Here is a 25,455-nt window from a genome sequence, read left to right on the forward strand (position 1 = left end):
CAACGAAGCGAACAGGGAGATCGAATACGACGTGGACGTAGGGGACGGGTTTGTTCATCCTCACAGAGCGGACCTCTACCTTCAATTCGACGTGGTGAAGAAAGAAAGCGGAGAAGCGTTTCCGCCCAATGCAAATTTGAAACTCGTGGACAACTTCGTGCCTCACCTGTTCTCGCAGGTGGAGGTGAGGAAACACAACACCGTCATCGACAGAATAGATTATCCAGGCATCACGTCGACGGCAGTGGGAACATTGAAATTATCCAAAACGGATGCGGCATACTACCAGGCGGGAGGATTCGAAGCGGGAACGAAAATATCGACGAGAAGTCACACGGTGCTCTTTCCCATGCGTCTGCTACCGGGATTCTTCTCCGACTACAAAGAGATCATGTGGAAGGGGGGATTGCGCGTCACGTTTCGAAGAGCGGCCAACGACAACGACGCACTGATGCGATACACCAACTTGAACGCCGACGGCACGCCGATAGCCAACACATTACCCGAAGCGGCCAAGTGCGTCATCCGGAGCATGGAATTGAGAATGCCGATCGTGGAATACGAGACGAACTACGCCCTCAAGTACAAAGCGGAGATCTTGAAGAGTCCGCAGGTGCCGATTCACTTTCACGGTTACCAGTGCGTGCAGAAGTTGGCGTCGGGAAGTCACATGGAATTCGACGTGACGACTCAGTTCAACAACATACAGTTCGACATGCCAGATTTCGTCGTAGTGCTCTTTCAGACCGGGCGCGATAACAACCAGGAAAAAGATTCCAGCAAGTTCGACGACTGCAAGATCAAGAACGTTTATCTCAAGAATGGTAGGAACGAAGTGTTCCCGCGCGAGAATTACAACCTCGACATGACCAAAGACGATTACCTCAAACTTTACGAAGCTTACACGGCTTACAAGCGCGTGACCGAGGGAAGCATGGACGTGTACTACACGCCCAGCGAATTCAAAACCCGCAGGCCGATGTTCGTCATCAACACATCTAAGAGAAAGCAGGTGGTGGTCAACGATCGAACCAACATCAAGGTCGTCTGCGAGTTCCACGAAGCCTTGCCCGAGGACACCGTGTGCAGCGTCATCCTGATTGCAGAGAAGTCCTTCGTCCACGACGTGAAGAACGAGAGGGTCACAGAGCAGTTTTAACAAGTTTTTTAACATTTTTTCTTGCACAATAAGAAATTTTTGTACTAGCACATTCAGTTTCAATGGCACAATACGAAAATTTCACTAGTTCAAGATCAGTTACAATATCAATTTCATCACTGATCAGTTACAATATCTTTTTTCTCATCAGTTTTTGCACTATAGCATGAGAAACAAATCAGAAAATTTGCACAAAAAAAAATTTGTTGTTTTTACACAAGAAAATTAACAATAAAATTCTTTTTTTATCGTTTCAGATGCTGTCGAACATCAAAAACACATACACATACAAACACACTAAAAAAATAAGCATGCAATTTTATTTGTAATACACACACATACATTCACCATCTTCATCAAAAAATATTATAATAAACATAATTATTTTTATCTATATCTCACAATAAAACTCTATATCCAAAATATTACAACATCAAAATAACACTAGAGTCGTTAGTACACGTTGCATGCATTACGGAGGTCCTCTGTAGGGTTTCATGGAAGTTTGGGGGAAAAAAAAAAAACACGTGAAACCCTACAGAGGTGCGGTTATTTAGAGCCGCAGCCGTTAGAACCTTTTTGGGTTGGGCACCACGCACCCTGGCGGGGTTAGGAGCCAGGCATTCTAAAAAACAACAATTATTTATTTGTTTGTTTGCGTCACAATACAGGTGCGCGCGCGCACGTATGCATGTGCAGCACATCGTTCCCGCGAGAGAGGTTTGCGAAAGTCGCGATATACATTGGCACCCAGAACTTGGAAATAATGCATATTCGCTCACCACTGTTGCCAGCTTAGTCTCTCTCTTCATCTTACAGCAACATTGGCATCTCTATTTTTTAGTTGTAGGTGGGTTGCCAACACACTCTAGTTAATAATGCTACATATTATACACGCACACACATACTATGTTGCCATCCATCCATCTCTTTCTCTTTTACGGCAGTGTGTGTTTGTTGCCGGCTCTATTGCCCAGTGTGTGTATGTTGCGCCAGTGTATAAATTGACTAAATCCTTGCCAAGTAAAAAGAAAACTGTACGTAAATATTAGCAGCATTGTCGGTTGTTTAACTTTTCCCCCTCTCTCTTCTTTCTTTTTTTTTTGTAAAAAGCTATGGCAAAAATTCCAGTAGGTTGGCAAATTGTTTTATGCACTGTAAGATAAGTCTTAAGCAGTGTTGTCAGCTCCTTACTTTAGGTTAGGTTAGACCAATAAAAAACCTTGGTGACTTTTCGAGTAAGATGTTGGCAATACTGCAAGACAGGCCTCAAGCAGTATTGCCAGCTCCTTGCTTTAGGTTAGGTTAGACCAAATAAAAACCTTGGTGATTTTTTTCGAGTAAGATGTTGGCAACGCTGCGAGAAAAACCTCAAGCAGTGTTGCCAGCTCCTTGCTTTAGGTTAGACCCAAAAAACCTTAGTGATTTTTTCGAGTAAGAAGCTGGCAACACTACGAGCCTCACCGAGCCCCATTTTCGGTTGGCAACACTGCGAGAAAAGCCTCAAGCAAGGTTGCCAGCTCCTTGTTTGAGGTTAGGTTATACCCAAAAACAAAAACCTTGGTGATTTTTTCGAGTAAGAGGTTGCCAACACTGCGAGCCCCACGGAGCCCCATTTTCGGTTGCAGAACCGGGGACACTGACCTACTACTTCTTGAAAACTATACACAATTTTGCAATTCTGTCTGTTTTGTTCATTACTTTACATATAAAGGTAATATACACTGTAATTACAAAACAATTCATCCATTGTTACTATTATTAACAAGCACCGATTGAAAAAGCCCTTTGTTTCCCTTTTGTTACTAAGGGATAAATTGAAGTTCAAAACTATAACTGCTGAACTATTCCATCTTTTTGAACAATTTAAATTCTAAATGAAAGAATTGGTAAAAAGCAACATTTTAAGTAAAATCCGAAAATTAAGGATCCATGGGAGAAGCAGGGGTAAAGGATGAAAGTTCTAAATTTTCTGTAATTACGCTAAATTTTCGAACCCCGTGTGGTGTTTGCTTATAACAAGTATAATTTTAAAAGCTCCATCACATTCTCCTCAAGTTAACAAGGAGTTTTTGCGTCAAAGTGTACCAGACGCTCGGCTCTTGATGTCGAACAAGTAAAACCAGCAACGCTGCTTCCCCTAGTGGGAGAACCTTGTGACTCAACGGAGAAAGCCACGGCTACGGGCGAGGTTTTCTCCCGAGAGAATAGCAGTTGCAGCTGTGGCATATGTACGATAAGGAGTTTCCTTCTCCTGGCTCGAACACTGGCGAAGGTGATCGGATCCACGTCGACACATGAATTTGACTGTGCCGTTTGACTGATGGCTGGACATGGAATAATTAAGTATTATACTTTAACTCATTTTTGGTTTGTGTTAGAGTTAATGACCGATCACTTTTAGTTTATTATGATTTTCAGGAATAGTTTTGAATTATCCATTTTTGTGCATTGAGTCTTAGTTCGTTTATTCCATGCCAACCACAGTACAGTCAAAAATTCATCAGCTTGATTTCGAGAATATCTTCGATAAAAGAACATAAAGTTTCCGATCACCTAAACCGTGCAAATGCTATTATATTTATTTAATATGTGTGTCCATCGTCATTTTTAACGGTACGTATGGTTAAAGGAATTATTTATTACTCATGTGTGTTTATATTCTACGGACAACTATATGTATTAAGAGATATTTGTCAGTTGTTTGGGAAAAGTTGCTAATTGTACGGGAAATAGTTTGTTAAAATAAATGGCCACCGACATTTCTAATTGTTCTTACTTTTGTTGATTAAGCATTCAATCTTGTTTGGTGCATGTTGAGTGGTTCCGTTTTCGTGGCTAGATGACCACGAATATGGAAAACAATATCTAATCGCAACTACTAAATAAAACGGGAAGTATACTGTATGGTGGGGATTGGGTGCTTGAGATCCAAGTTAATTTGTGAGTCGGCATAAGGGTGCCACAATTTATTATATCTGTGGTCATAGCTTGGAATGAATGATGATTTTATGACAGAGGTAATAAATGGTGGAATCGAGTAAAAAGAGAAAAGGGTTGCGGGTTTGTGTATTCTTGCAGGTCTAGCTTTTGACAATTAACCTTTTTTTCTTTTGCTCTAATTTTGACCAATGCTGATGTGAAGTGGTCGTGGAAGTGGTATAAGAAAACCTATTTAGTATTTTTTTTGCTTCCAAAATTTTACCACTACATTTGAATGCCGCAACCACGTCACACCCATAATTTCAGCTTTTTTCCAAGTTGCAGCACATCATGATATATGCTTACATAGTGGTCTTTTTCGTACTTTCCTCCGAATTTGGTTTATCCAGCGTCCCTGGGGCAGATTCTAGAAGCGAAATTCCAGACATTGTTCCAAAGCTGGCAACACTGCCACTTTATATAAGGACATTATTTTTTAACTTGAGAAGTATCAGTCTGATTTCAATAAAACTTTACACGGTTGTAGGAATGTACCATCGCTACATACATTTTTTAAATTCATTTAGATCTATTGAGGGGGGAGGTACAGGGGCATGGTGCCACATTCCAACTTTTTAAAATATCAGAGACTACTTATAGGTGTGTTTCACCTACATCACAAACTGTTGTATTGTGGGATCCTGCAGCCATGATTGAGGCCGGTTCTTGTAAACATATGGAATTCAAGTGGGCAAACGGGAGATTTGAACCTTATTTAAGATGGTAGTGTGCAGTATTTGGTTGTTTTAACAGAAACTCAGGTTTATCCTCGAATTTTCTGAGAAAGAACAGAAGGTGCGCTTCACGGCATGAGACTCAATAATTATTGATCAGAAGATACCGCGTCATCTGGTAAATTGTGCCAACATTAATGAACAAGGCAAACATTACAGAGTGTGTAGTGAACATTTCCTCTGACCTAAGTTCATGTGTCACCTTTCTCTGTGACTTTTAGTACAAATGGATCGAACTGGTGTGTTTAATCAAATTTGTAATAGTATTCCTTTGTTTATTTGGTAGAAAGGTGCTGATACTTCCGATATGATTGATTGATTGATTTATTAGCATATGTTCAATTTTTACAAAAGTTTGGAATTGGCACATTGTATATGTACAACTAGAATGCATCTATAAACTACAGGCATAATATAAGATACAAGATATAATAAAAATGCATGCTCAATGTTATTTTCCTGAGACAAATTAGCTAAAAACATGGTTTCTATATTCAATGTTTACTTCATCTGCTATGGCATTATGTACACACAAACAGATATTGAGCATTAAATAGTCACCTATATTACATCTAGATAAATGGAATCGAACAGAAAACAGTTACAAAGTAAAAATAAATACCAAATGATAGGGCAGTTTTATTTGTTACATTATTGTTCTTATTCCTGCCACTTATGGTGTTGATGCACTCTTGCACTGTGTAAAAACAATGCTCCCTTAGGAATATTTTTAGATGTAACTTGTATAGTAGCAATCAATTTATGTTATTGAATACATCTGGTATCATGTTAAATAAGTGTGTACCATTATATGTTATCCCTTTTTGGTAGAATGTGGTATTGTGTAATTCCATATGTAAGTCATTCTTTCCCCTGGTGTTGTAGGTGTTATAGTCCTTATTTGCTGTGTATGTATTTTGACAAATTTTCATGCCTCTTAGGCTTTCATATAGGTATATGCATGGAACTCGCAATATATGTAATTCTTGAAATAATGGTTTGCATGGTGCATCTGTTGGAGCATTTGCCAGAATTCTAACAGCTCTTTTTTGTAGTCTGAATAATGTAATGCTTTTGTTCATGTTCACCCAAAAAATGATGCCGTACCATAGTACAGAATGAATGATGTCATAGTATAGTGTTTTTGCTGCTTCTAGATTTACTACATTTCTTACTGTCTTTATTCCACAACAAAACCCACTAACCTTGTTTGCTGTAGCTTCAATATATAGATCCCACTTTAAATTTTCAGATAGTTGTACAACAAGAAATTTTGTTAGATACATATTCAATGCACTGATTTTGAAAGTTAATTTCTGGCATATCATTGCTACAGCTGTTGATTTGAAATCTAATTGCATTTGTTTATTTAGTGTTTACGACAAGACCATTTTCTTCTATCCACTCTGAGATGTGTGTGATTGTATTCTTTATGTTGCGTTTTAACTGTTCCTGCTATAAGAACGGTTGTATCAGCAAAGAGAGTTGCATTTGCATCTTTACAGTTTCATGGAAGGCCATTGATGTGAATTTAAAAAAGTAAGGGTCCTAAAATGGATCCTTTGGATACACCATATGTAATACTTTGTTTCTTGGATCGATAATTTTCCTTGTTATTAGTTAGCCTCATCGAAGTGAGTTATTTCTACTATCTGATTCCTGTCCCTTAGATATGACTAAAACCATTCTTTTCCTACTCCCCTGGTCCATTATGTTTACCATGATTTTGTGGTTGACTATCAAATGCTTTTGTTAGATCAAGAAAGAACCCTACTCAGTGTTCTTTTTAATCCAACATTTCTCTAATTGCTTCTGTGAATGTGTGTATAGCAGACTGTGTAGATTTCCTTTGCAAAAACCATGTTGTTCTTCTGAAATGATGGAAAATTTGTTGAAAAATGTTTTTAATGTATTGTACATAACTCTTTCAAGTATTTTTGAGATGACCGGGAGAAGAGAGATATTGGTCTGTAATTACTCATTTCATTTTTTGACCTTTTCTTGTGCAGAGGTTTTACTGTGGCAGTCTTTAGCTGTTCTGGATATTTACCGGTACGGAGACCGATTAACTACATGACATATTGGGCCAGATAGGTGTGCAGCACATTTCATTTATTTACAATGTCGGGCATCTCATCCATGCCGGCAGAATAATTGTTTTTCAAGCAACTTGTTAAGCTAAATATTTTCTTCTTGTCTGCAGGGAGTAAGTATATACTAGAATCTACTTTAGTTATATCAGTAGTTTTATAATTTTGTTTTTGGATTTTTTTTGTTATTTTTTCTACTATTCCAGTAAAGTATTTATTGAAATTAGATCCTACATCTTGGCGATTGACAATGCTATTTGGTTATTGCAATATGCCACAAGGTTTTTTGTTTGTTATTTGAGTCTAGAATCATATTGTTATTATAGTCTTTTTTTGCTTTCTTGACAGTTTTCAATCTCCTTCCTTTTTTCTTTTAGATATGAATTCAATGTTTGACTTTTGAATTGAAGTCTCCATTTATTCATTATGATGAAATCGATCCATGAGAAAATGTGCTGGTAGTAGGCTTTACGAACTGTCAGAAAAAACAAACACTGCTATCAAAGTATCCCAAATTGATTGATTGATTGATTAGTTTAATTTACATCACTTTTATGCCAGTTTTGGCTAATTGTGGAGACGAGGCTGAATGATGATATGTTGAAACTGATAAAGCCACAGACACGGAAACTTACAAACACCCAAGCTCAACAAGCTCTGGCTGGGATTCGAACCCGGGACCTCAGGAATCATAGTGCACTGTGTTAACCACTCTGCAACAGAGGGTGGTATATCCCAAATTGTTAAAGCAAGGAGTGAAATTACTCTTTTTGAGCATCACAACATTTTAAATTTCAGGCCTTGAACAAACCTTAAAAGGAAACAGAGACAATATTGGCGGAGCCTTGGAATTTACAGTTAATCTGTACTGGATGTAATTATTTCAAGCAAAATCCTAACCACTAATAAATATGAAAACAATTGATTCCAGGTAGCTGGGTTAAGTAAATAAATACACGTTAACTACAGCTGGCCAAAGGTTTAGGCCTGTTTTCATTTCAATATCTTCCAGTTCATATGAATCTACACTGCAACACTTCGTTTTTTTTAAATCTTTGTTTGTCAACACCGCTAAGAGTTTGAATATATGAAAAATTACTTCTATTTTCAGATGGCACGTCATTGTCATTAATTTTATGCAACGTTACAGACATTTTACACAGTACTAACAAACGTACAGTAGGCAAAGGTATAATGAAAGCTACATGGTGAGAATTTCTTTGCAGACAACAAACAACTTGGCCGCAAACATTACAGAGTGTGCAGTGAATATTTCATCTCAGGTTCATATGCCACCTTTCTCTGTGACTTTTAGTACAAATGGATCGACCTGGTCCACAAATTTAAAAAAATAATGTAAAATATCTTATACTACCAATTGCATTGTCACTGATTTGTGCACATGCTTCTACAATTATCAATGCAAATTTCAAAGAAAAGGAAACCTATTATAACCTTGAAAATAAACAACTGCAGGGTGACCACTCTAAGATCATGATAAAATTCAAGTATAATTCCCGGGTTCAAGGTGAACTTTCAAGGGTACAAGCAGATGTTTTATCTATTTCAACCTTACGTATTATCACCTCTCACCAACCACACAACTATATTAACAATATAAAGGATCTGTGCAATTCCAATGTGTCCAAAAATTCTAATTCAATTCAATTGAATGGTATATATGTGAACATATATTTAATTTAAGGTGCAGAGTTTACATTTGCCATTTCACATACTCAGACTAGAAATACATTTACAAACACAAGTTACAAATGTTACGGGATATAATCTACGATATATTGTAAATTACTTATGTGAAATTTAGAAGATTTCGCACTTCCGCGTTGCACAATTTAATGGTTCAATCCTATTAATTTCAAAGATCCACTGTCTTCATTCACAAAAGGGTACTTCGAAATTAATAGGATTGAACCATTAAATTGTGCAACGCGGAAGTGCGAAATCTTCTAAATTTCACATAAGTAATTTTAAACCGCGTCTACCGCAACCAACATGAATATTGTAAATTGTTTAATAATTTCAAATTAACGTAATCAACTTCAGGTTATCTTGCAATAATCTTCAGCCTGATAGATTGTTCTGTCAAGGACACTAACAAAGCAGACTGAGATAATTCTGTTTTATTTTCCTTCCTTCATAAAAATAAAATCTAAACTAAAAAACTTGCCTTAGGGCATAAATATATATTTATACATTCAATGGAATTGGGAGTAATAAAAATAGCAATTTTTCACGTATACAAAGACAAATTGAAGTAGAATTCACACACAATTCCCAGAGCCAATAATTCATGCATAATTCCCAAAATTCCCGGTGACTAGCCACCCTGAACTAGTATCTAAACACTATTAAAACATAATAATAAAAAAAGTCACATTCTTGTGAACAGAGAAATGATTTTGATGTGGAGGTCAGCAACCACCAGCATCAGAAGATAAATGTCTATCATTACATGACTAACATTTGCTGTAGCTTTTCTCTTATCACCTCTCAGTGTATTTCCCCGACTTTCAAGGAACATTTTGTGTTCTCTTCTATCTACGGTCAGTCATATAACTACCTCACCCCTCCTTCATTCATCACAGCTATAATTCAAAATTGTGAGAATAAAAAAAATGAGAGGTTCAGCAAATTATTATACAATTCAAAACAAACACACTAAAGAGAGAATCATAGAACTTAAGACCTTCTGTAAACAAAATCACGTGTACCTTAACTGTGTTGCCAACTTATGAAAATAAAATACCCCACATAGCCACAAGGTGCAAAGATATACCGTTTGACAAACGACGCGGTATAAGCAGTGTTTCACTGATGACCTGTTAGGAGTTAAATGTACATATGCAAAAAATGAAAAATCGAAATGTACATCTTGCCTGGTGGTCGACTTTCAGACTGGCCACCGAAGTTCCCTGGTTCGAATCCCGGCATGGGTGTAATTTGTGGGTGTCCCTTCATCAATTTCATCTGACGATCACTCATCCTCATCGTCGGGATTAGCCAAAAATGGAAGAAAAGCGACGCTAAATAACAAAAATCAAATACAAAATACAACTAATGACAAATGTGTGCGTGTCTCACAACGTGATTGATCTACATCTCAATGCCACATGTTACAGTATCCTCCAGAGTGTACCTCAACGTCTCTAGAGATACATCATCCAAAAACACAGTCTAATGTCCTTGTCACCCCGTTCGAAAATGCTGGTTTATGCAGCAAAAACACCAAGGGAAACTAAAATGGCAACTTAGTGAAGCATTGTCCCTGGCAAAAAATGTGGGGAAAGAAGACTAAGATACACAAATATTTTGAGGCAGTCACATTTTCTTGTACCCTACATACAAAACAAGATACACATTTTGCGGTGAATTCTTGAATATTGTCACTTTTTTTCTCTTCCTTGTTGAAAGGTGTTCCTTTTAATTCAACCTCCTCCACCCTGATGGTCTGCCCTCACCCTCATCGTCACGACTTGCTCTCCTTCACCTGCAAAAGTATTCTGGAGTGTGAACACCTCTGCGTCCACCCCCCCCCCCCCCTCCTCCGCATCATCATCTTCACTGACAATGTGAAATCACACTATCCACTTCCATTTTTGTACTTGACTTAGTGAGAAGTCTTGAGGTTGGCAACAGCCTAATAACGGATATCTTCCGCAGCATGTAGTCTGTTTTATAAAAGTACGCTAATGCAAGAAAAACGTGTAAATTACATTGGGATATACATTTTAATATATATTTTCATTAAATGTTTCTCTTTATAATAATAATATGTGATGATTGTATAAATTACAACCGATCACGTGAGCAGCAATAAAATAGTGCCAGTTTCGAACATGGCGACTTCCATGCATGCAGGAAGGTCTCCGAGTTTCTTTCGGAAATACAGCCATTTCAAAAGTGGCGAGAAGCAGGTTGATATTAATGTGTATATGACGTTGTGTCGGTGGTATCCTGAGAAAGCAGTGAAGTTAGTGTCCTGGTGTAGTTGTGTGTCTGCATCTTTTGTTTTTGGTCTGGTGAAAGAAATGAAAACGACTGGTCAAGTTGTGAGTCCCGTGAAGAAACACATCGTTGCTCGCATAAACAAGTACACCAATTTTGAGATAAGCGCAATACGGCGCAAGGTGCATTCGTATTTTTTCAATCAAAGAGCTAGCCATCCACTGTGAAGAAGATATTGGCTGATGTTAATAGTGATGATGACGATCTCCCAGTTCGACGTTAAATCGCCTTTTGTGGCACGTTGAGTTCGTTTTGGAGAAGAAAATTTGACAGACGACATTTATTGACAGGGACGATATTGTTGTCTAGCGCCGAAAATGCCTCCAGTTCAAAAAGGAACTGCTGAATAAAGGTAAGAAAATACATTACTTGCATGAGGCTTGGGTCTTTAAATAATGTGATTATTATTGTCTTATTGTTTTCCAGTGCACAGGAAACAAAGAAATATAAACAACCTCCTTTTATTCCTCAGCTTATCTTTGTTTAGCTTCCGCTAAAACTGGCGGTATATTTGTTGCACAGAGAAAACAATACACTGTATGTCAACAATGTTGGGCAATAATTTCGTTGAAGGGGCAGCAACAAAACCAAAAGGTTTGAATTTTCTGAAACGATTCTCTCACTCTCTTGTAAGTTTTACTTTGGCGATGTCATACTGAAAGAGGAGAGGGAAGGGGAACTGTTAACCCAGTGTCAGATAAATGGAACATTTGGTGTAGAAAAATATGATCATTCTTGAACAAGAACACGTATTTAATAACTTATCGAAAATTTCTTATAGTTCAATGTGTATAAGTTAAAGTAGGAATACGTTTTTCCATGGTGTGTAAAATTAAGGATCGGGTGAAGTGCCAGTGAAGAGCATATGATGGCCACGGCATTTACGAACAGCTGACGCGGAGTGATACGTTACTCGAAGTGAGACATTTGTTTACAGAAGGTCGGAAGGTTCGTGATTCCGACTATAGTTGCAAAATATGCTTTGCACGAGGTTCTTATAACTCAATATGCCAAACATCAACTAAAGGTTGTCCAGGTTTTCCAGGTAGGTGGAAAAACTGTAACATATCTCTACATAATCTGTTGCATATTGGACACAAAAAGATTCCTTTCACTGACAATTCTTGAATGTTTTATGAGAACATATTCTATGAAATTCTATGTTATATCTTGAACACACAAAGGGGTTAATTCTTAAATCCCTACTAATATCTACCTTCTGTGCAGATGATTTGTTACATGTTAAATACAGAAAAGGCTTTTCAAAACTATGAACTCGCGAATAATCAGAAATATACACCAAATATCTACATAATTGGATTTGATCCATTTTAAACACACAACCAGTCTCTCTTTATGAATTCTTGAATGTCTTCTAAGGGCATACTTCTGTGTACAAGATTGCTTACATGTTGAACACACAAAAGGCTTTCACATACAATGGATTTTGGAATGTTCTTTAAGATATCTCAACCCTCGAAATGACTTGCCGCATGTTGAACACAGAAAAGGTTTCCCTTCACTATGAATTCTTGAATGTCTTACAAGATCTTTCTTGAATGTAAATGATTTGTTACACATTGAACACACATATGGCTTCTCACCAGTATGAAATCTTATATGTATTGTGAGATACGACTTCTCTGCAAATGCTTTATTACAATTTGCACACACATAGGGCTTCTCTCCAGTGTGACTTCTTATATGTGCTGCATGAGTTTTTTGATGTACAAATGATTTGTTACATGTTGAACACACATATGGCTTCTCACCACTGTGAATTCTTAAATGTGCTTTAAGATTACTCTTCTGTGCAAATGATTTGTTACACTTTAAACACACATATGGCTTCTCCCCAGTATGAATTCTTAAATGTTTTATCAGATTATGCTTCCCTGCAAATGATTTGTTACACTGTGAACAAAGAAAGTGTTCCTCTTCAATATGAATTTTTGAATGCCCTTTAAGATCGTACTTCCGTGCAAAAGATTTTTTACATGTTGAACACTTGAAAGGCTTCTCAACACTATGAATTTTTGAATGCCCTATAAGATCGTCCTTCCATGCAAAAGATTTGTTACATGTTGCACACTTGAAAGGCTTCTCAACACTATGAATTTTTGAATGTCCTCCAAGATTGTCCTTCCGTGCAAAAGATTTGTTACATGTTACACACTTGAAAGGCTTCTCAACACTATGAATTTTTGAATGTGCTTTAAGATACTGCAAGTTTTTAAATGACTTGTTGCATGTTGGGCACAGAAAGGGGTTCCCTTCACTATGAATACTTAAATGTCTTGTAAGACCTTCCTTCTGTGCAAATGATTTGTTACACTTTGAACATGTATGGGGCTTTTCTCCAGTATGAATTCTTGAATGTCTTGTAAGGCTTCTCATTTCTACAAATGACTTGTTACACGTTGAACACACATAGAGATCAGTATGAATTTTTAAATGCTTTCTAAGATAATTATTCTGTGCAAACGATTTGTTACACTTTGAACATGAATAGGGCTTCTCTCCAGTATGAATTCTTGAATGTCTTCTAAGAGCTTCTTTCCGAGGAAATGATTTGTTGCAAGATGAACCAAAAAAAGACTTTTCTGAATACATATCACTATGCATGTATTCATGTTGAAAGTCGCCTCTAATCAATGTGTAATGCAGTGGTAACCTAGAAGAAGATATACATCATTAAAGGCAATTTATCGACAGATGTTTCAGAAAAGATACAGTACTTTCACTCAGATTTACGTAACATTCCCTGATATACATAACATTACATCCTTTTCTCAATAAATATTGCCTAATATCAACTACGACACAATACAGAACTATCAACAATTATTCTTCAGTAAAAATGTAATCTGCAAAACATAAAATAATTTAAAGTATTGAGATATAATTAATTATCTACTATATTTTCCAAAAGAAAACTGTTCTGTCAGTAGAAGGCAATATTAGTATTTTATTAATAACATCTTCAACTTTTTGTTCAATTTGGATAGTGGTCATGAAAATGACAGGGTGGTACTTAGATTATGTGATAATTACTCTCGTGTATGTGGCTTTTGCTGACTGAAAACTGTTTGTATTTTCTGATTTCTTACCTGGTCTTTGTTTTGCTTCTATGAGATAGGGCTTTTCAGAAATCAGAATTAAACCAAGTAAAAATTTCCAGTATTTTAATATCAAATAAATAATTTAAAAGAAACATTTCTGACATAATTTAACGAGAAAATTATTCAGGGTTGCCTCTCAAATCAAATGCCATGGAGCGTTTCTTTTTTTCAAAGCTGCATCTGACCCATGTCGGTTTGTGAATAGTTCTGATTTATTTGGCATATGCATGGTAATTATGTGCTGCATAAATAAATAAGAAATATTGCATGTTTACAAAAAAGTATTATTGAGCTTACTTGCTAATCATTGGTGACTGGCAGCACTAAGCGAGTGACTTTGATCTTGCCACGGAACTTTGAGGGATCTTTCTAGTCGTAGTAAGTGCATGGGCACTCCTTGTGTGGCAATCTATCAATTTCATCCAATCATAATTCTTGGTCACTGTTATGATAATCTAAAGGCAGTAGTAAAAATACAATAAATTACAAAAATATGAACACAGCATGAACAGTGAATTATATGTTCTTCATGTACTGTAAGGCAGCATTTTTAGACCCCGTCGAGGTTTTATTTATCAAATTTTTGTGATTTTGATCTAAAATGTGTTTTCTAGCTGGACTTTGAGGCTCATGGACCATGCAGATCCATGTATATGTGTAAATTACAAAAAAGTTTCATTGGTATTTTGTCAACATCTGTTCGGTATATATATATTTTTTGGCTTTTTTACCCAATGCCGTTAGGCTGGTATCACAGGTCAAACTCGTAGGGAGAACTACCCGTACCTAAATGGGCAAATCAGCTTATGTTTGGGCTAGTTTCTCATAAATCTACTGCTTTCGAGCCAAGTTCTTGGGATACTATCAAACAGTGATTAATCTTGGAAGGGTTGCCCATTACAGATTTGTATGCAGATCTGCATCTGTCAACTCCATCCAAGATTGCCAGTGGATAAGTGTTGATGTAATTGTGCATAAAGAACAATAAATAAGACATATATTGGAAAAAATGTCCATAAACTTTTCATTTCACAAAGATAAGTATAAATCCGACACCAGGAACCATTCAGGACCTGGTCATCTGTTTACCCTGTTAGCCTGACTGAGAAGTCCGATTTGGAAAATCTACCTGTGACCATTCACAGACCCTAGTGGACCAGTGTAGGTGTGCATCATCTTCTACCACTCAATATAAAAACTAGGTCTCTTGAAACAATTTGTATTAGCTCTAAATAAAGGCAGTGACTGTTGGCACTTTTGTTTTCTTCTTTGAATGTTCCTGCAGAAAACCGAAACTAAGAGAGCAGCAGGTATTTATGATGGAATCCAAATCAATGAGCTCATGCAGGTTGAAACCTTCCCTTGGTTTAAGTCAGCCTAGTTGTCAAGAAAATGATAGAAAACTTCCTACAGAAGAAACAAAACTTCAGAAACCCATCAGGAAATGTTAGAAAACTTTAAAAAAAATATGGTGCAAAACAAGTTTAAAAGTGCATTTCTTCAAAGGTTGTATTGATTATTTCCTTATAAACATTGGTGTACTGACTGACGAACAGGGTGAACATTTCCATCAATGCATTCTCTCTCTCTCTCTCTCCCCCCTCTCTCCTTTTCTAAAACAAGGTAAACCTAATATTAAGCACTGGGATGTGTCAATGATAGTTAATAACTGTTCGTATTTCAACTTGGGACAAACATAGCAGAGCTTCTAAATAATGCAAGATTCCTATCGAAGTCAAGTGCCATAAAGCTTTGAAATACTTTAAAGAATGCTATTAAACATTTATATTTTTGTTTTATATTTAAGTCAAAATTACATAAAAACAACAACAGCAGTTTTGATATTGTGTTGTCAATAGTTGTATATACCCACATGCAGAAAGGCCAAAGCGTGACCTTGACTTTGGTGTTTCCCGCTAGGGGCACTAACACAGTAGTCATGTTCCAGCAGGAAAGCACTGGTCGCTGCCATTCGTGCTTCACGTACTGCGATATCAACATCACCATGCATCAGGTTACCATCACACGTTTGCAGTTGAATACGTACGAGTGGAAGGACGTGAAACTTGGCAAATTAGGCAAACCTCGCAAGATGTACTGTTAGGTGTTATCGATAGGCACGACACCCATCATGTACAGTGCACTAGTGTTCATCGTCTACGGGTCGTCAGATACCCAGCAATAGGGATGGCTGCATACACCGCAGAGGATCTGTCAGATATGCATCTCATTTATGGCGAGACAGGAAGGAATAGCCATGAAGCACAGCGTTTGTATGGGGAACGTTTTCCAAATAGGAAGCTGCCATCACACACCTTCTTTCAAAGAGGTGGGAAACAGGATCAGTGCTACCACCCCGTCGAGAAATTGGAAGACCACGAAGTGTACGCACAGATCAGTTTGTGGATGCGGTGTTAAATGCTGTCAGGGATCATCCTAACAACAGTACCTGCACTATAGTCAGTGCTCACACCACCTCCAATGTTAATGTGTGGCGCATCCTGTCCGAAGAGGAGATGTACCCTTTCAAACTCCAAAAGGTACAAGACCTTTACCTGAGGACCCATGTGTGGTGTTTTGCCAATGGATTTTGCATCAGATGGAAACTATCCCGAATTTTGCGAACAGGATGTTGTGGACCGATGAAGCAACGTTCACCAAAATGGGTGTGTTCAATAGTAAAAACAGTCACGTTTGGGATTTTGCAAATCCACATGCAATTCTTGTGGCACACCATCACTACAGGTTTGCAGTTAATGTGTGGTGTGGGATAGTGCATGACCATTAGATTGGGCTGTACATTTTCCCTGTTTGCCTGTGTGGTGGCACATATCACGCATTTCTTTGTGATGTTTTGCCTGAACTGTTGGAGGATGTACCCTTGGCACTGAGGCAAGTACTATGGTTGCAACACGATGGTGGACCACCACATTTCGACCAAAATGCAAAATGTGCGTCACTTCCTCAATGGCTTGTTCCACAATCGGTATTGTAGGTAGGGGTAAGCCTGTGTCCTGGCCAGCAAGATCGCCGGACATCACTCCTCTGGACTTCTTTCTATGGGGAGAGATGAAACACCTTGTATGCGAAACACCTGTCGTATCAGCCGAGGATCTCCTTGCATGCATTAATGTCGTCACAGCAACGATAGCAGACACCGCAGGGTTGTTTTGCTTGCACTAGACAATCGTTGATGAGGCATTGTCATCTCTGTGTGGAATTTAATGGCAGACAGTTTGAAAATCGTGCACTTCCACTCTGCACACAGTGAACATGTCGACACATATGCAACCTAGCGCACCACCACCATCATTTTTGTTTTTCTACGTAATGGTGATGTCCAGTACAGATATTCGATTTCTTCTTGGTTGTCAGTCTCCACATATTACTTTCCGTGGATAACACATCTCGCTAAACCCTTCCCTACCACCATGACTTCAACAAACCTATTCGCTTTCTTTGGGGAATCGCTTGTGCATCAACTTCACACATCTGCCATGTGCTTTTTTGAATATAGCATGCCGCATTTCTTTGTGGAATGCCGTTGTCCCACTATTTCCTTGTAAACATAATTTTCCCACTTCAATAAATCCGAATGTGTGCCGTTTTCGGAATTAACTTCTGTGTTAATTCACAGTTAATTCTGTGTTCACACTAGAGAACAATTCCAGTTTCTTCTGGGTCCCCGCTTGTTAGAATTAAGACCTGACTGATTATAGTGAAAGCTTAATGCCAATAGCTGCTCAATTCTCTGCTTAATTTCTAAACATTTTGCCTAACCTTGCAACAGTTTTCACTTTCTTGTGGATGTTATTGCACGACTTCCATGACTTTTTTCCTAAAGGTGGGAGGAGAAGGGGAGAGGGAGCTTGAAATCCACACTTCATTGTGAATTTAAGAAAATCAATGCATCTACTCATATGTAAGAAGCATTTTGAATACAACTAAATATTCAAGTTGAGAAAATATATAGTCATAGCAGTGGATGGCCACAATTAAACATGCTCTACTAAGATACCTTTGGAGCCCATTTCAAGAAACAGATTGCAGTGAAACTAGTATAGGTGCTATGGAGACCAAGGGGAAGCGAATGTTGATGAGAGAAAAAAAAGTTCTAATTTTCACCACCACATCAAAATGTTTCACTGAAATCTGATGCACAGCAAACAATATCCAGGAAAAAACTTCGTCTGACCATTGACCACACTGCCTTATGCTTCGACAGGGTTATTCACATTGAAAGAGAGCATATTGAAATTTGAACTATTTCTTTTCGATCAGCATTCCCTTCCCTATAGCATCTATCAAGTTTCAGTGAAATCTGCTGCTTCGAACGTAATCCAGAGGGTTCTGTGTGGGCCAACTTTAATTGTGGCCATCCAGTATGTGGTATTAAGGTGGCTGGCCATTTAGGATCATGATAAAATTCAAGTATAATTCCCAGTTTTCAAGGCAAACTTCCCAAAAACTCAAGCGTACCCGTCACCACCCACACGCATACACACACAGACATATTAACAATATAAAGGGTGTGTGTGATTCTGAGGTGTCCAAAAATTCAAATTCAACTGAATTAAATGGTATCCTAAGGTGCGGAGTTCACATTTGCCATTTCACATACTCAGACTCGAAATACATCTACAATCGCAAGACATAAATATTACAGGATATACTAATCTACAAAAAAATGTTAATTGTATATGAATTTCAAAATAACATTAACCTAATCAACCTCAAGATATCTTCTCCTGCAATAATCGTCCATTTGTCAGATAGATTGTCGTGCAAAGAACAGTAACAAAGTAAATGGATGTTTCTGTTTAAGACAGAATTTCTATTCACGAAAAACAGCTAAACAGATTGAATTCTGTTTCATTTTCCTCACACCTTTATTTTCCTTCCTCAACAAAAATGAAAGCTAAACCATGAAAAACTTGCCTCAGAGCATTTATAAATATGTATTTGTAATAGTAAAAGCTGCAATTTTTCACATCTACGGACAAAAAATCACGCATAATCCCCAGAGCCAATAATTCACACAGAATTCAAAGAATTCCAGGTGAGCAGCCACCCTGGGTTCTTGTTTTCATTCATTTGAAAATACTTCATGCACTCACCTTTCTGTGCCTGAAGCTGGGCCTTCACCTTCAATTGTTCCTTCACTATTTTTCACAACTTCAGGTTCTACTCTAACACTGTCAATCTCATTATTTTTTAATTCAACAGCATTGAAGTGTATAATGTTATCACTCGTATCCAAATATTTACTATCCTCCTGTAAAAACTCATTCGTCTCAGTACAAGAGTTCAAGTATATGTGAACAGAGTTGCCACTAAAATTCTCTGGTTGTTCCTTTTCCACTTGTTCCTCCTTAACAACTGATGATGATAATAATGATGATGGCTCCCAAGCATTTTCAGCTGACTCTCCATGATAAAGAAGAGGCTTGGGTCCACTCTCCACTGAGCAACTCATGATGCCAGGCTCTACCTTCACTTGCAGGAACGAAGGGTGATCATCAAACTCCATCTGTGTTGATGAGGGTGAGGCACTCGAAATCTGCAAAGACACTTTACACATGAACATCAGATTGCTTCAATTGAAAAAAAAATAGAGAAAATATATGTAGTTTATATACAGTTGAGACTGGTTTATATATAACTAAGTTTTGCATTATTCTGCTTTATATGTAAATTACTGAAGATCCAGGCAAAAGGTAATTTAAAAATGTGTTAATTAAACCATGGTAGCTTAGTTGTTAGTGCATCTGACTACCATGAGACACCCGAGGTCTTTTAGACTTGTTCAAGCAGCTCCGGTGGCCACCCACCCAGTATCACATAAAGTGTGTACCTGGAGGAAACTCTGGGGGGTTAAGGCGACCAGGGGCTTGAAGCTGGTCACATCATCCCCCACCTTTGGCTGTGAACAAGAAAGTATTGGGCCCTAACTCAACAATCCTATATGCCTTCATGGCATGGTGCAAAGCACATGGAAGCATTTTACTTCTTATTAATTATACAGCGTGAGCACAAAAACACTCTCTGGTTTCAAGATGTCATACAATTAATAGTTACTTGAATATTTTGATAAAATTGATATCCAAAGCTCAGTTAACTCAAAATATTTTAATATCTTTCTATTCAGAATCGCTAGTTGTGAATTCGGTAGCTAGAGGGCAGTAACATCGAAAATGGCGTTCACTCCGCAGCAAAGAAGCTGATGTGTGTTAGAATTTGCCAAAACAAGCAGAGTTGTGAGAGTGCAGCATGCATTTAAACGGAAGTTTAATGTTGATCCACCTACACACAAATCCTGTACGCAAGATTTTATGGAAGTGTTTGCGTTTTCACCCATACCGGCTGCAATTGGTTCAAAAGTTATATCCACAAGACAAGGTAAAGCAATGTGAGTTATGCGAGACTATCCACACTTTAATGGAGGATGATTAAACCTTTCTGACAAAGATCATCTTTAGTGATGAGGCGACCTTCCACTTGAGTGGAAAAGTGAACAGGCATAATGTTAGGATCTGGGAAAGCAAGCATCCGCATGCCACTCTTGATGTGGAACGTGACTCACTCAAAGTGAATGTTTTTTGTGCAGTGTCAGAGCGTCAAGTGTACGGTACGTTCTTCTTTGAGGGGCCAACAATCACAGGTGAAAGCTACTTAACAATGCTACGTGACTGGCTAATTCCTCAACTTGCTGCAGAGAGAGGTATCTACATTCTACAACAAGATGGAGCACCCCCACACTGGCATCAATCTGTACGCAGCTTTCTGAATGACAACCTCCCACACCCTTGGATAGGACGAGCTGGACCCAATAATCAAAATCTATGCAAGTGGCCCCCACGACCACCGGACATTACAGTTTGCGACCTTTTCCTTTGGGCATTCGTGAAGGACCAGGTCTATGTACCTCCACTACCCACAACCTTGAATCATGATCAGGAATGCATCAGTACAGCTGTCAACTTCATCACACCGGATACGCTTGAGAAGGTGTGGTTGGAGCTGGATTATCGTCTCGATGTTTCCCGCGTAACAGGTGGCGTGCACATTGAGCATTTGTAATTCCAATGAACACCCCAAAATTTTATGAGTTTTTACAACTACTGTGAACATTTCTGTAGAATACTACTTTTGGTATTAAAGTTATACCCTTTCAAAACCAGGGAGTGTTTTTGTGCTCACGCTGTACATTAGTTGTACATAACACATTTATACGTAATTCGGCGTTATATGTACTATTTTTCATAAAATACAGCTCATATGTATGTAACCAAGCTACAACCATGTCACACAAATATAAATTTTTTGTCCTTACAAAAATACAAGGCGAGTTTGAAATATGAAACAGGATAAGCAGGCATGGTGGCGGTCGGTCTCAAGTTGCAAGGAAGATGAATACGGCGGCGCGGTGTCACAGAGAAATCTGAGGAGAAAAATCTGCCACAGTTGTTTAGAACATCAGATGCATTATCTTTTGTAGATAATTATGACAAACAATGTCACAAGGGTCTTATTTCTATGTATTTATTTTAATTTTCTTCAGTGATATATAATTACTCTTGAGCAAATTTTATTAAAACTGCCTCTCTACGCTTGATTATCATTGTGGTGGGCATACCACTTCAAAGCTGGGTGGCAGCATCGTACGGGAGCAAGCGGAGCGGTTCATTAGGACCATTCACACACTTACGGGTTTTCGGTTTTCTTTCCGAATGTAAACCGGATATTGGTTCTTTTTCTGTAATCTCAGGGAAAGAAATGGCTACGAGAGCAATTTGATGTTCAAATAATTGGTTTAATGTGGAAACTCGAACTTAACTAGTGAGATGGAAGTATCAGAACTCGGAAGAACGAACTCTTTTCAGCGAATCTATTCTCTAGAAATGGGTGGAAGGAACGATTCAAGAGGTTCGTCAGACCGTGAAGGAGAAATGGAGGGCAGATATGGCTTAATCTGGTGATGCCATGCAATCCAAATGGCACTTATGTTACATGAAGAACTGGTAAACATGCGACGCGTCGAATATTTGTGCACAAAACTAGGTTTGAACAGATATTTAAAAACTTCTTTTGCCATGTGATTGTTGGATCGTGGTACTAGAATTGGTTGGAAGTACCGAAACTTTTCTTTACCTAAGTGCTCACAGACTTCAGATGAATAGTCTGTGTTACGGCAAAATCTACCTGCTTCGCAAAACATGCTAGCAACCGTGTGCATATTTGATGGACAAAAATCGGGTATGCATCACAAAGTTGATTTGAGCGGGAAAGTGGGGCGTGGGGTAGCCATCTTGGCATGAATACACAACTGACCAGAAACTGCAGAGTGTATATTGATCAATGTAAATATTTGTTAATTTTTCTTACTTAGTGTACACAATTCTTGTCACAATAATTTGTCATATATACAAAGGTAAAACGTTGCAACGGACGTAAGGATTTCTATGCCTGTTAAAAGCATGAACGGTTGAGATTTATGCAGACATGGTTCTATTTTAAAATTACGATTCATTAAGAATGCAATAACCTATGTAGGTTCAACCAACGTAAGAAAATCCTTTGAGGTGGGTTTACTTTAAGGTTAAACTCACATGTATGATTAACGGTATAGTCGAGATATTTGTATTGAGATACAAGAACAATTGAATATAGCTTAATCAGCTGATATTCAGATATATTTTATGGCTAACGTTTGACATAGGGAAGAAAACATAATACAAACTGACTGAAGCTGCATGTTGTCTGCTCATAAAGTCTTACAGGTAAATCGAATGTCATAAGAGCTGGATTTTATACCATTTGTTGTTCAGTAAAATAAATATTCATATCATCTAATTTTATACTGTTAACATTTATCCAAAAGACTTCCTCAGTGTATTATCATATGGTCACAGATGTTCTAATGTCAATGTTACTTTTCAGAAGGAAGGTTCAGCTTGCACTGGTTGCTCGGGGTATAAGTATTACCCAAAGATATTGGTAATTGGAGGGATCACGAAAACGAATAGAGTATAGAGTTCTGTCCACTTGAGTTCAGATCCTCAGACACCACAGTTGATATTTAGGCAGGTGCAAAAATATGGGAGAGAGGACCTGAGGTGGTATGGTGAATGATAATAAATTGCCATTTGGGGGGGTGAATTCATGTTGATTCTTTCTGTTAGAGATTGCTAGTAGTCAGATTACTAGTGATTCAGTTTCGTGTACAAGGTGTAATGCGGAAAAGTGGTACCTCAGTTACTGGATAAAACAACATTAGTGGTGAGTCCTATCTTGTTCATTGGGGGTATAATATAATTGATTATAATGAGCAAGGTAGTAATTTGGATTTGCTTAGCATAATTTTATTTGATCACATGGTTCAACTGTCACCGCAACCAGAGCTGCTGATGAAATGGGTATCACTGAATTTCAGGGGGTGAATAACTGGGATTTCAGCATTTAAATAAATTGGAAAGTTTGATATAATAGTTTGCTCCAATTTAGTATACTCATCATATTAGGTATCGAGACTCCGTTTGTGATTTATAGCACACACTGAGCCCGCTACAATAGATTACGAGGACTCAGTGGCAGTGTGGCTGCAGGATTAGAAATTATTGGGCACTAAGTATTTTTTTTTTTTTTTTAGCTTAGTATTTTAAATAAAAGACATTTATAATGGGTACTGAAAATGAGCTGGTTACCTTGACACATTATTTGCTTTCATTAGGGAAAGTAGTCAGGTGTCCAAAGAAAGCACAGAGTTGCTTAAGCAGGAATTGAGGGAAAGTAGTCAGGAGTTGAAATCTGAACTCACAGCTCATACCAGTAGGCCGGTGGGTAAGCTCCAGACAGACCTCAATGATACGAACAAGTGTATCTTGGACTTGCAGCAAGACCTGGTCAAGAATAGTGAGGGCCTGAATGAACTAGCTTTTGTCAATCTCCCAATATAGGGTAGAGTGTACGAATAGGGTAGTAGGGTTTGAAATTAAGTGTGAATCTTTAGCCAGTAAGTTTGATTCGAAAACACATAGTACCAGCGAACTTGACAAGAACGTAAAGCCAGAACAAAAACTTCACTGGGGATATGATGGGAAACTTATTCTAGGCAAGGAGTGTGATCCTGGGGTGTTAGGTAACAGGGACAAGACTTTCTGTCGGCATCCACATTGATGTTGCTTCTATCCCAAAACCGAACTTGCAAGTTTCTCTACCAGGTGTTTGTTCCGAAGAATGTTGTTCTCTGGGTTCGCCTTCGTTGGGTAGGCTTGTCCGCACGGTGCATAGTGATACAGTGAATCTTCATCGCACACACGCTGATGAAATAACAGCTCGAGATGTACATGTTTTGTGTGAAACCTCTGTAGGGGAAAATAGTATATTGACTTACCTGTAGTGTCCATAGATCATGTTCATTCTGTACACAAGGTAGGCAAACCAGTATCTGATGATCCACCGAAGATTGGTGGGTGGAATTCAGCAATCGTACAAAGGAGTTACATTTGGTGCGACCCAATGCATGTCCCCATGTGCAAAAGAAAGGCTAGGTTGAAGCTAGTTGCTTCTTCACAAAAGTTAGGCACTAGTTATCCAGTTGGATTAAGGAGGTATATCAGGATTAAGATGAAATCTTCTTGGGGGCCACGAACTAAGCATAATTCTGTAATCGGATGTTCGGTTGCGAGACGGAGAGTATCTCTCCATCCAAACCATATTAGGAAGAGAAGAACAAAGAAATCTCCTCGGATTAGCACTAGAACTAAAGTTTGGGGGGCGGGGGGTAATGTTGAGCATTAGTCATTCCTTGGCTTTGTCTCTTTTGTACAGATTGATTGATTGAATTGGTGTTTTAAGTCCACTTTATACACAGTAAGGCTAATTGGGACGGACCTACAGTTTAAAGTGGGATCCGAACCACTATGTGCCTCAATCACGTATCGAACCTGGGACCCCTTGATTACAAGGCAACAACCCTACCACTGCACCATCGGGGAGGCACCTCTTTTGTACAGAGTATCACGGGTTTGGCATCGTTCTCATGTCAGAAGAAAAGGGCATGAGATGCGATCAGATGAGTATGAAGTAGGGTGTTTAAAAGAAAATTTGAGGATAACTATTTTTCGAATGTTAATTTGCTTATGAAACGTCAGTTCAGTTAGGGTCTTGTGTCAAAATCATAACTCAGGATTACTCGTAGATATGCGAAAGGCGTAAGTGCAGAAGATAAATAGGTAGAAGCAAACAATGATTTTTTTTTTTACTTCGCTACCATTTGTTAGCAAATAGTTAACCTTCGAATGTGCCATAGGTTTAATTTCGTTTTCAAAAAATAGGCAGCT

General features: G+C 38.1%; 1 protein-coding gene across 3 annotated transcripts in view; it reads right to left on the minus strand.

Moving 5' to 3' along the window:
* Positions 1-8,964: 8,964 nt before the first annotated feature.
* The window catches only part of LOC146001743 (uncharacterized), a 50,309-nt gene continuing 33,818 nt past the window's right edge, over positions 8,965-25,455 (minus strand). For 2 of the 3 annotated variants that reach the window (XM_083139453.1, XM_083139452.1), the window contains exons 2-3: positions 19,231-19,673; positions 8,965-13,665 (exon numbers count right to left, since the gene is read on the minus strand). In XM_083139453.1, the coding sequence (XP_082995579.1) occupies positions 12,423-13,665; positions 19,231-19,643 (1,656 nt within the window). In that variant the 5' untranslated portion in view covers positions 19,644-19,673 and the 3' untranslated portion in view covers positions 8,965-12,422. Of the gene's footprint in view, positions 13,666-14,410; positions 14,569-19,230; positions 19,674-25,455 lie in introns of all 3 variants that reach the window. The other variant, XM_083139454.1, reaches the window with a different exon arrangement.

Source organism: Lepisma saccharinum, chromosome 17 (genome assembly GCF_977018435.1).
Source record: "Lepisma saccharinum chromosome 17, izLepSacc3.1, whole genome shotgun sequence".
Taxonomy (NCBI): domain Eukaryota; kingdom Metazoa; phylum Arthropoda; class Insecta; order Zygentoma; family Lepismatidae; genus Lepisma; species Lepisma saccharinum.